The sequence below is a fragment of the Saccoglossus kowalevskii genome, chromosome 12 (genome assembly GCF_978046115.1).
Source record: "Saccoglossus kowalevskii chromosome 12, keSacKowa6.1, whole genome shotgun sequence".
Taxonomy (NCBI): domain Eukaryota; kingdom Metazoa; phylum Hemichordata; class Enteropneusta; family Harrimaniidae; genus Saccoglossus; species Saccoglossus kowalevskii.
The window spans coordinates 33,658,799-33,671,751 of NC_140652.1; the positions used below are offsets into that span (position 1 = coordinate 33,658,799).

Consider the following 12,953-nt stretch of genomic DNA (forward strand, 5'->3'; position numbering starts at 1 on the left):
TATTGGCAAGAAAGCCTATCCGATTCTTCAAAACAACTTGTGAGTTCATAAATGAAGTACATTCGTCCCTGAAGGACAGTGCTCCGATCCCTGAACGCCACCTACCTGACGCCAGAGCCAAGGGAAAAACTGTTTTCATAGTGACACATTTCATGTCGGCCTCTCCCATGGACTTGAAGGGCGATGCCGTAGCGCCACCAGGACCAACGACCAGTTCCAGTCTGGAGGATTCGTTAGCCCTTTGGCACGCAGTTGTTGCATAACCGAACTCAAGGCTAGTTTAAGTCCAGCAGACTCTGATAAGAAAGGGAACAAAACTGACCGATATCCAAGAATCATCGATATAGATTTTCCCTGAACAAATAAAAACAAGAAAAATCGGCTACCTTGCTAATAGAGGGACAGAGATGATCAATCTCCCTTCAGTTACCCCAATCGATGTAGAGTCTCCATCTGGACTCATACAAATGTCTGGTGTCGTCCGACTGTGTCGAAGTGAGGAACTTGGACAACTCTGCAGAAAAGCCTTGCACTTGCATTGAGTTTATCGACAACTTCCACGTGTGAAGATGGAATAACACAGTGCTCAGCAGAAGAGTGCCATCCGACTGGGACAACAGATCCGGAAGATCCAACAACTCCACTGGGGACTCGACTTCCACTGGCCAATTGGCCGCAAATAGTTTCAGAAGGCAGGTGGGCTCGAGTCACATTTCCTCCAACACTTGGTGCACTAGTTGGAAGGGTGAAATGGCGTAAGCGTCCATGGGACTCCCAGAGATCGATAGAGTATCTGTGGCAAAGGCGCTCGTCTCTGGGAGAGGTGACACGTACGTCTGGAGCTTGGCATTCCGGTGATTGGCAAACAGATCTATCCAGAGACCGTCCCAGAGACAAACAAAGATGATCTGCCACCCATTGGGGGATCTGCCACTCGGTGTTCTGAAACCGATTACATCTCAAGAGGGCATCTGTGGTGCTGTTGCATATCCTCGGAAGGTGGGGAGCAGGACTCTGTGGTCGTGTGCGACATTCTGAAAATGTTTCAGATATTATGGACGGTCTGCAACATGGCTGGCCACATCCCTTGGACTTGATGTTCCATCAGATGGCCGCCCCACCCTTAGAGCGTTTCCAGTCAGAAGCGATTGAGCTCCACAAACCCATCCTACCGACTGAAGTATAGGATAGGACACCAGCCTCCTGAATTCTTGGGAATGAGGAAGATCTAATGGGGGTTCTCCACTAGGCCAGCTGCCCCACTTCAGAAGGCTACTTCCTGTCAGGTCGTCTCCACCTTGACCTCGTCCCTCGGTAGAAGACCAGAGGAGTCAGAGAAGAAGACTGGAGAGGAATCCAATACCCCTGAGACTCTACTCTGAGGGTCCAGGGGTCAAAAACTCCTGCGCCAAGCTGGTGTGGGCTGCTTGAGGTTCCATTCTACAGGGAAGAGCGGATGGTGGTTCAAAGCAAGAGCTCCCTCCAGCGCAGGAAGACCGAAGACGGGGAGGCTGAGCCCAAGGACTCTGAATGGGAAACCAGAGTTGTACTACCATCCATGCCCAGAAGTGCCAGGACGTCCTACAACCAGGGCCATGTTTCTTGGACCCCTTCTGATGCTTCCCACTACCGGCCTTCTTCTGTTTCTTAGAAGGAGACCCCGACCACGCACCCAAGGCCTTCTCCACAGGCAATCAAACTTGTCTCCTACTGGAGTAGGATAGGCGCACTGACTCAGTACTGCATCCCGCTCAACCAAAACCCCTCCTGCCAAGAGGGTAGTATGGACTTGCCGGATGTTGCGCATATCAACTTTCTGAAGCCAAGAAACCTATTCCATAAAGATGATTGGCCTAAGTTCTGCCCATAGAGCCCAATGCCCTTGTAGGGTCTAGTGCCGGTAAAATGGCCTTCCCAATCTGTGCAACCCACCTTATCAAAGGCATGGGTTCCAGGATCAGGGCAGGGAACCTGTGGAGGAGGCTGTGGCACAGAACGAGTATCCCAAACCAGGGACTCGTCGATGGCCCGTGTAGCCACGATGGGGTCTCGGCTCCCACAATAGAAGACATGGGACAGGATCGACCCAAAACCAAGATCAGTTTTTTTCCTTGTCTCCAAAGGGTACCAATCAGGAGAGGAGAGTGCTGATGCAAAGGAAATCAAAGGCGGCTCCCCCATCCGGGGAGGTTGGATCACAAGAACAGGCGAGATTGGGGGCCCTTATAATGGAAAACCCTTACCGTGATATAGAAACTGCTATTGTCGATCATCAAAGCACACTTTCTAGGAAGCTCAGGAAATACTGCAATCTGCATCTTTTGTTACGCAAGACACCCAGCGGTTAAAAATATCCCTGTGAACTGCGTCAGAAACGAAAGAGAATTTAGACAGAGTGGCCTTGATCGCGTGATCGCCCTAGGGGTGACCCTTAGGCAAGGCCTAGGGTGTTTCTTTTGGACCAAGGTATATTCTCTAGTAGTTTCCGTCAGGTGCTGTAATCTGTAATTAATCCTAACGAGTAATAAATGAATTTATAATTTCCACAGATTTTCTGGTAGGTGATGTAGTAAACAACCATCAATATAGATTACCAAGTGTGCCAAACTGCTTTTTCTGATATCAATGTTTCCGCAGTGTTTGTATGACGTCTTCTGAATATAATGTTCATCTTGGGAACCAGCCTGTAATGTTAAATTGTGGTGAAAATATATTCACCAGTTACATTATGAGTCACTATAAACTTTGAATACACCGTTTCCTGTTTGTGGATATCCAAGCTTCATCTGATTGCTCAATAAGCTCTGCAACCTGAAAAAGAAACTATTTTTGTCGAATATTAACATTGATATTAACGATATTCATTCATGTAAATTGTATAATATATTATTATAAACAGTATTTACAGAGAATATTTATGCACTTAAGTTAATTAGAACATGAATATGATAATAGTATATCAATAAAGTGTATGCCAGTTTTTGGATTATTCATACAGGTACTATTATGTGTACCCCAAAGGCAAACAAAGAAGAATGACGTATAATTACTTCGATACCCTTAGCAATGTTGGTTTAGCCACAAAAAATGAAGAACCAGTGTTACATGGGAACAGAGATATTTAAAAAAGCAGTCATTTGGAAATTTATCACGACAGCCATTAGGTTAACAATTCACAATATACTGGTATTTTAAGCATATTGCTTTTGTGGAAATTTGTATTATGTTTGCAAGGCATTTCATGGCCCCTGAATCTTCATAGTTAGAAATACCATTCCTGAAACTCATTTTTATCCAGAAATACTTTCATTTGTTTATCCGAAGAGACATTCACAGTGGAGTCATAGCTAAGAAGGTACAATGAGAAAATACAAGTTTGTTGGTCTCACTTAGTGAATAGCCGATTCATTCAATGTGATTACCAATACATACACATCTGAGATACTTGTACAAATGATTGATTCATTCAATGTGATTACCAATACATACACATCTGCGATACTTGTACAAATGATCAATTCATTCAATGTGATTACCAATACATACACATCTGCGATACTTGTACAAATGATTGATTCATTCAATGTGATTACCAATACATACACATCTGCGATACTTGTACAAATGATCGATTCATTAAATGTGATTACAAAATACATACACACCCGAAACTTGTACAAATGATTGATTCATTCAATGTGATTACCAATACATACACATCTGAGATACCTGTACAAATGATCAATTCATTCAATGTTATTACCAATACATACACATCTGAGATATCTGTACAAATGATCAATTCATTCAATGTGATTACCAATACATACACATCTGAGGTACCTGTACAAATGATCGATTCATTGAATGTGATTACCAATACATACACATCTGAAATACTTGTACAAATGTTTGATTCATTCAATGTGATTACCAATACATACACATCTGAGATACCTGTACAAATGATCAATTCATTCAATGTTATTACCAATACATACACACCCAAAACTTGTACAAATGATTGATTCATTGAATGTGATTACCAATACATACACATCTGAAATACTTGTACAAATGTTTGATTCATTCAATGTGATTACCAATACATACACATCTGAGATACCTGTACAAATGATCAATTCATTCAATGTTATTACCAATACATACACACCCAAAACTTGTACAAATGATTGATTCATTGAATGTGATTACCAATACATACACATCTGAGATACTTGTACAAATGTTTGATTCATTCAATGTGATTACCAATACATACACATCTGAGATACCTGTACAAATGATCAATTCATTCAATGTTATTACCAATACATACACATCTGAGGTACCTGTACAAATGATCGATTCATTGAATGTGATTACCAATACATACACATCTGAAATACTTGTACAAATGTTTGATTCATTCAATGTGATTACCAATACATACACATCTGAAATACTTGTACAAATGTTTGATTCATTCAATTTGATTACCAATACATACACATCTGAGATACCTGTACAAATGATCAATTCATTCAATGTTATTACCAATACATACACACCCAAAACTTGTACAAATGATTGATTCAATCAATGTGATTACCAATACATACACATCTGAGATACTTGTACAAATGACAGATTCATTAAATGTGATTACCAATACATACACATCTGAGATACCTGTACAAATGATAGATTCATTCAATGTGATTACCAATACATACACATCTGAGGTACCTGTACAAATGATCGATTCATTCAATGTGATTACCAATACATACACATGAGATACCTGTACAAATGATCAATTCATTCAATGTTATTACCAATACATACACACCCGAAACTTGTACAAATAATCAATTCAATCAATGTGATTACCAATACATACACACCCGAAACTTGTACAAATGATCAATTCAATCAATGTGATTACCAATACATACACATCTGAGATACCTGTACAAATGATCAATTCATTCAATGTTATTACCAATACATACACATCTGAGGTACCTGTACAAATGATCGATTCATTGAATGTGATTACCAATACATACACATCTGAAATACTTGTACAAATGTTTGATTCATTCAATGTGATTACCAATACATACACATCTGAAATACTTGTACAAATGTTTGATTCATTCAATGTGATTACCAATACATACACATCTGAGATACCTGTACAAATGATCAATTCATTCAATGTTATTACCAATACATACACACCCAAAACTTGTACAAATGATTGATTCAATCAATGTGATTACCAATACATACACATCTGAGATACTTGTACAAATGACAGATTCATTAAATGTGATTACCAATACATACACATCTGAGATACCTGTACAAATGATCGATTCATTCAATGTGATTACCAATACATACACATGAGATACCTGTACAAATGATCAATTCATTCAATGTTATTACCAATACATACACACCCGAAACTTGTACAAATAATCAATTCAATCAATGTGATTACCAATACATACACACCCGAAACTTGTACAAATGATCAATTCAATCAATGTGATTACCAATACATACACATCTGAGATACTTGTACAAATGATCGATTCATTCAATGTTTAATATACACATCTGCGACAATTTTATTTCAACATTTACTTGAAATCGCAACATAACTTTTTTTATTTACACTGTAGTATTTACATACAAAATATTTGTTTAATATCAATCCTCTGCCAACATCTTCATGCACAACTACAAGATTGCGTCTCATTGGCTACCCTATTCTAACAATAAACAAAGAGCAGCTCGTTTGTTGACAGGTTATTTTGATGAATCAAATTATTGTCCTTATCAGGACATTATACAAAAGTACAAGTCCCTTTGGCATCTCAGAGATAACAGTGCCATTAACATATATGAATATGCATGCAGGAAAATAATTTCCTTCTCTATCAAAGGACTAAGGCCAATTGCATTTAATTCTTCATTTGACATGCTGGTTTCAATTAAGTGCGTGCATGTGTGTGTGCGTGTGTGTGTGTGTGTGTGTGTGTGTGCGTGTGTGCGTGTGTGCGTGTGTGCGTGCGTGCGTGCGTGCGTGCGTGCGTGCGTGCGTGCGTGCGTGCGTGCGTACGTGCGTGCGTACGTGCGTGTGTGTGTGTGTGTGCGTGTGTGTACGTACGTACATGTACAATATTTGGGTTGAAGGTGGGGTGTAACTTAAGATAGGGTTTTAATAAAATGTCAGTAGTGGGTAACATAACATTATAAAGATATAAAGAAAAAAGTGCTGAAAAATTTGTCCTAGAAAGTCTGGTGGTGGAAAGGCTAAACTGCTCTACAAAGTAAGATATTATGATGAATTATAATTTATCATCATCAAACATAAAAATGAATCAAAAATAATAAATTATGCAGTATATACAACAGACTAGTTTATTTAAAGTTGTATAAGAAAGGTTTGCTTTCTGGTGGCAATATTGTTTTTGTTTCATAATATTGGCATGTTAGCCATTAAAAAATATTTGTCAATAAATCACAAACTAAGTATTCCCCGTTTGTATTTCGCTGAATTGAAATTGAAGGACACAAAATGGGAAAGACTGAACAAAGTTGTGAATAATGTAACTGAGTTATATGAATACCAAGTTTGAAATGAAATTCTCAAAATGTCTTTTCTTTGTAGCAAGCAAGGCATATTCGAGAAATGACTGCCATCAAAAAAATAATTAGCAATGTCATATTGCTCAATGCTTTTTTCACCCTACACTATACACTATACATCCTATACTATTTTCTTGACAGAAAACAGAATATGCTGTATACAACAATATATCTGCAACCAAAAAATATACAGTACAGTTTTGTCACATACATTCATGCTCATATCATGCATTTATCACATCTGATTTGCATCCTTATTGCATTTGCTTTTCATATTGACATTATGTGATTTTTACCAAACTACACTGGGTGAGAAATAGACTGGCCCTGTCATAGCAATTTAATTATTAATTAGATAAATGATCTTGCATAAATTAACTATCAAATAAATTAGCCTATGACATCTGTATTCTTAGAGAACAACATCTTCGCTAGCCAAGGTCTAAGATTATTCGGCCAAGCCTCTAAACAGACCTTGACAGAACGACCATCAAATATGCGTATTCTAACAGCGCCCTCAGTAGTCAGTTGCGACTAATCATTGTCCAATCAGTTTGCGTGTTACAAATCCCTCTTTGGTGTTTCATTTTAAACAAAATGGCGGTGCCCATGAATCGTGATATTTGTGATGATAAAATTGCGAAAGTTTTCGGTGTTGGTGCCCTCAAGCCTCATCAGGTACAGGCAATCAACGCAGTTTTGTGTGGGAAGGATGTCTTCATAGCGACAAAAACAGGAAGTGGAATTTTGTTTTATAATTTGGTACGTCCAAGCTGATTGGGCGCCTTGTTTCGGAGCGCGCCCAATCAGATCTCACTGCTTAAGATAGGCAGTTAGCCTATGCGATCCCGCACGGTATCGTGTAGAGTCCTATAGGTCAAAGGCACAGGACCATGCGATTCGGATGATGAGAGAACAAGTAGATCACCAGTTGTGATAAAAATATATGATGCAAGAATTGTGTGACCAGACTGCAGTCAATAAGTGACATATATGTACATGCAATAAATATGCAACCCTGACGCAAACATTGTGTGGTGCAAATAATGTGAATCTATTTACAAGATTGTGTCTGATTGGTAAACACAGTCGGACCAATCAGAGAGAAGCTGGTTTGTTGACAGGTTTTTATGACCTATCGAATTCTGCCTTCTATAAAACTCATCTGAAATAATGTCAGGTTGTGTGACAGTTGTACTGAATCATCTAAACCTTACATGCAGTCGCAGAATACAAATGATTGGTCAGAAAATTAAATATTGGAACTGTAAATAAAAGATAGTGTATTATGGAAATACTGAATGCATAGTGAGTGAATATTTTACATATATACAAGGGCTAGGCTTTGAGACACTGCTAGCAGTCTCACTTGTAATGAATAACTTTCTGTCAGCGTTAAGTTGGCCTCATTTATCAGAGGGAATGAAAAACATTTAATTTTTTATGTTCTGTCTGATAACTTTTTAAAACTGTCGATCGACTTGAGTCGGTTGTGTAATTTCACTTTCAGACAGCTGCATAATACATAACCTATGCTGACTACCTGTGTGTGCCAAAACATATAAAACAAAAGCAAGCAATGTGGCAATTATTGGTGAAAATATTTGAATGTTCACACCCAAGATTATAGTAAAATATGCTAAGAAACTGATGGTAGTATAGATACAGAAAGACATAGGCTCTAAGCTGACATTGCCTTGCCATCAATACTTTAAAAATGTTTGTACAAAACATTGTCAGAAATACTTTTATCTTGTTCTTAGAGTATTCACCAAAATTACTAATATAAGACTTCTTTAGGCGGTTTACTCACTTAGATATTCAGCGGTAGTACAATACTTTGATAGCACCAGATATGAATTATTTGAATAATACAGTACAAAATAGGATACACAGAAACTATAAAAACAGAAATGTTCATTCATGCAAAAAAAACAATTGTTTCTGAAAATAAGTTATTAAAATTGTTTACCTGTAGAATGCGACTTACATGTAGTTAGGGGTTGCCAATAGAGCTAAGAATATTGAATATTGTGGGAAATATGTCTAATCACTAGACATGAAAGGACATACAAATAGGTGATTTTCCATACAATTGCGAGATCTCGCGAGATGCATGAAAGACGCGCGTCGAACGTCTGCCGCAAAAATCGAACGATTTGATTTTGAACTCGAATTTCCTTATTTCGTAGCTCACACCGACCGGCCGATCTTCGACAGAGGAATATTGCTTCCGAATACCCTTACTTAATCGAAATTGCCTATCATCAAATGTGGACAGCACATTATTAAGCATGGAAATGTCCCCAAAATACTTTCGCGTTTGTCGAATCCCACGCGATGTTTGACGCGACTACGACGCTATGACCTTTGTTTGTCCTGTTTTTACGTTCGATTTCACGCATAACACGTGATTCTCGCAGTGTACGGAAAATGGTCTATTAGAACGCTGTTTCCACATTATTTGGATCTGGAATCATCTCAATACTGCTCTCAGTAGTGGCAGGGGAGTCTGATTGTTCATTTGTATTTTCTACAATGCCAAGTATTTCACCAATGGTGGATGGCAACTGTTGACATGCCAACAATTGGTTGTAGATGCTCTCAGCTTTCTTCAATGTATCTTCCAAGTCAATGTTACAAGTCAAGTCATTGATGTGCTGAAAAAAATAAAAAATAAAGCAGATTTATAAGAATCAGAAACAAACATCATGAATTATTCAGACCAATTCATAGTGTTAATACAATATATATTGGAAAATTTCAAAATATTTAAAGGCAATTCATGACTAATACTGAAACTATCAATACTACTTTGAGCAATACAGATTGTTATCTCTGGTATAACTGTAAAATCTGTATTAGAAGCTGTGGCTTCTATTAAAATGGTACAATGCAACAGAGAGGATGTGGCTTCTATTAGAGCATCTACACATATGAGAAATGATGAATTTTTGGTTCTCAATTATTCAAAAATAATGGTTGCAACTTCTATTAGAAATTTGATTTTTAATACAATAATAATTTTACAGTAGCCATGAATTACCCTTTATCATATGTACAACTGAATATCCAATACAACGTTTGAAGTGAACAAAGCAAGTTAAACTAGGTAATAGGAAGCTATCAACTAGCTTAATGTTGAAATATGCACAGACTGAACTAGTGACCAAAATTAAAAGCAGTTGGAACTTGTGCTCTATCTTAGAATTTAATCAAAGTAGGTAGAAGCACAGGAAGCTGCAGAGCAATCAGGAAACACCTACAGCAGTGTTTGCAGTGTTATCACATCGCCGCTCGTAACCTTCATATTGCATATTATCATCACACTTTGTTGTACCATATCACATCGCCGCTCGTAACCTTCATATTGCATATTATCATCACACTTTGTTGCACCATATCACATCGCCGCTCGTAACCTTCATATTGCATATTATCATCACACTTTGTTGCACCATATCACATCGTCGCTCGTAACCTTCATATTGCATATTATCATCACACTTTGTTGCACCATATCACATCGCCGCTCGTAACCTTCATATTGCATATTATCATCACACTTTGTTGCACCATATCACATCGCCGCTCGTAACCTTCATATTGCATATTATCATCACACTTTGTTTGCAGTGTTATCACATCGCCGCTTGTAACCTTCATATTACATATTATCATCACACTTTGTTGCACCATATCACATCGCCGCTCGTAACCTTCATATTGCATATTATCATCACACTTTGTTTGCAGTGTTATCACATCGCCGCTTGTAACCTTCATATTGCATATTATCATCACACTTTGTTGCACCATATCACATCGCCGCTCGTAACCTTCATATTGCATATTATCATCACACTTTGTTGCACCATATCACATCACCGCTCGTAACCTTCATATTGCATAATATCATCACACTTTGTTGCACCATATCACATCGCCGCTCGTAACCTTCATATTGCATAATATCATCACACTTTGTTGCACCATATCACATCGCCGCTCGTAACCTTGATATTGCATAATATCATCACACTTTGTTGCACCATATCACATCGCCGCTCGTAACCTTCATATTGCATAATATCATCACACTTTGTTGCACCATATCACATCGCCGCTCGTAACCTTCATATTGCATAATATCATCACACTTTGTTGCACCATATCACATCGCCGCTCGTAACCTTCATATTGCATAATATCATCACACTTTGTTGCACCATATCACATCGCCGCTCGTAACCTTCATATTGCATAATATCATCACACTTTGTTGCACCATATCACATCGCCGCTCGTAACCTTCATATTGCATATCATCATCACACTTTGTTGCACCATATCACATCGCCGCTCGTAACCTTCATATTGCATATTATCATCACACTTTGTTGCACCATATCACATCGCCGCTCGTAACCTTCATATTGCATAATATCATCACACTTTGTTGCACCATATCACATCGCCGCTCGTAACCTTCATATTGCATAATATCATCACACTTTGTTGCACCATATCGCATCGCCGCTCGTAACCTTCATATTGCATAATATCATCACACTTTATTGCACCATATCACATCGCCGCTCGTAACCTTCATATTGCATATTATCATCACACTTTGTTGCACCATATCACATCGCCGCTCGTAACCTTCATATTGCATATTATCATCACACTTTGTTGCACCATATCACATCGCCGCTCGTAACCTTCATATTGCATATTATCATCACACTTTGTTGCACCATATCACATCGCCACTCGTAACCTTCATATTGCATAATATCATCACACTTTGTTGCACCATATCACATCGCCGCTCGTAACCTTCATATTGCATAATATCATCACACTTTGTTGCACCATATCACATCGCCGCTCGTAACCTTCATATAGCATATTATCATCACACTTTGTTGCACCATATCACATCGCCGCTCGTAACCTTCATATTGCATATTATCATCACACTTTGTTGCACCATATCACATCGCCGCTCGTAACCTTCATATTGCATATTATCATCACACTTTGTTGCACCATATCACATCGCCACTCGTAACCTTCATATCGCATATTATCATCACACTTTGTTGCACTATATCACATTGCCGCTCGTAACCTTCATATTGCATATTATCATCACACTTTGTTGCACCATATCACATCGCCACTCGTAACCTTCATATTGCATATTATCATCACACTTTGTTGCACTATATCACATCGCCGCTCGTAACCTTCATATTGCATATCATCATCACACTTTGTTGCACCATATCACATCGCCACTCGTAATCTTCATATTGCATATTATCATCACACTTTGTTGCACCATATCACATCGCCGCTCGTAACCTTCATATTGCATATTATCATCACACTTTGTTGCACCATATCACATCGCCGCTCGTAACCTTCATATTGCATATCATCATCACACTTTGTTGCACCATATCACATAGCCGCTCGTAACCTTCATATTGCATATCATCATCACACTTTGTTGCACCATATCACATCGCCGCTCGTAACCTTCATATTGCATAATATCATCACACTTTGTTGCACCATATCACATCGCCGCTCGTAACCTTCATATTGCATATTATCATCACACTTTGTTGCACCATATCACATCGCCGCTCGTAACCTTCATATTGCATATTATCATCACACTTTGTTGCACCATATCACATCGCCGCTTGTAACCTTCATATTGCATAATATCATCACACTTTGTTGCACCATATCACATCGCCGCTCGTAACCTTCATATTGCATATCATCATCACACTTTGTTGCACCATATCACATCGCCGCTCGTAACCTTCATATTGCATACATTATGTATCATCATCACACTTTGTTGTACCATATCACATCGCCGCTCGTAACCTTCATATTGCATTTTATCATCACACTTTGTTGCACCATATCACATCGCCGCTCGTAACCTTCATATTGCATATTATCATCACACTTTGTTGTACCATATCACATCGCCGTTCGTAACCTTCATATTACATATTATCATCACACTTTGTTGCACCATATCACATCGCCGCTCGTAACCTTCATATTGCATATTATCATCACACTATATTGCACCATATCACATCGCCGCTCGTAACCTTCATATTGCATATTATCATCACACTTTGTTGCACCATATCACATCGCCGCTCGTAACCTTCATATTGCATATTATCATCACACTTTGTTGCACCATATCACATCGCCGCTCGTAACCTTCATATTGCATATCATCA

At 38.5% G+C, this 12,953-nt stretch overlaps 1 protein-coding gene across 3 annotated transcripts in view; it reads right to left on the reverse strand.

Annotated features, from left to right (window-relative positions):
* Positions 1 to 5,617: 5,617 nt before the first annotated feature.
* The window catches only part of LOC144357561 (TBC1 domain family member 15-like), a 68,152-nt gene continuing 60,816 nt past the window's right edge, over positions 5,618 to 12,953 (reverse strand). For all 3 annotated transcript variants that reach the window (XM_085506594.1, XM_085506593.1, XM_085506592.1), the window contains one exon: positions 5,618 to 9,326. In XM_085506594.1, coding sequence (XP_085362720.1) covers positions 9,108 to 9,326 — 219 coding nt within the window. In that variant the 3' untranslated portion in view covers positions 5,618 to 9,107. The remainder of the gene's footprint in view (positions 9,327 to 12,953) is intronic.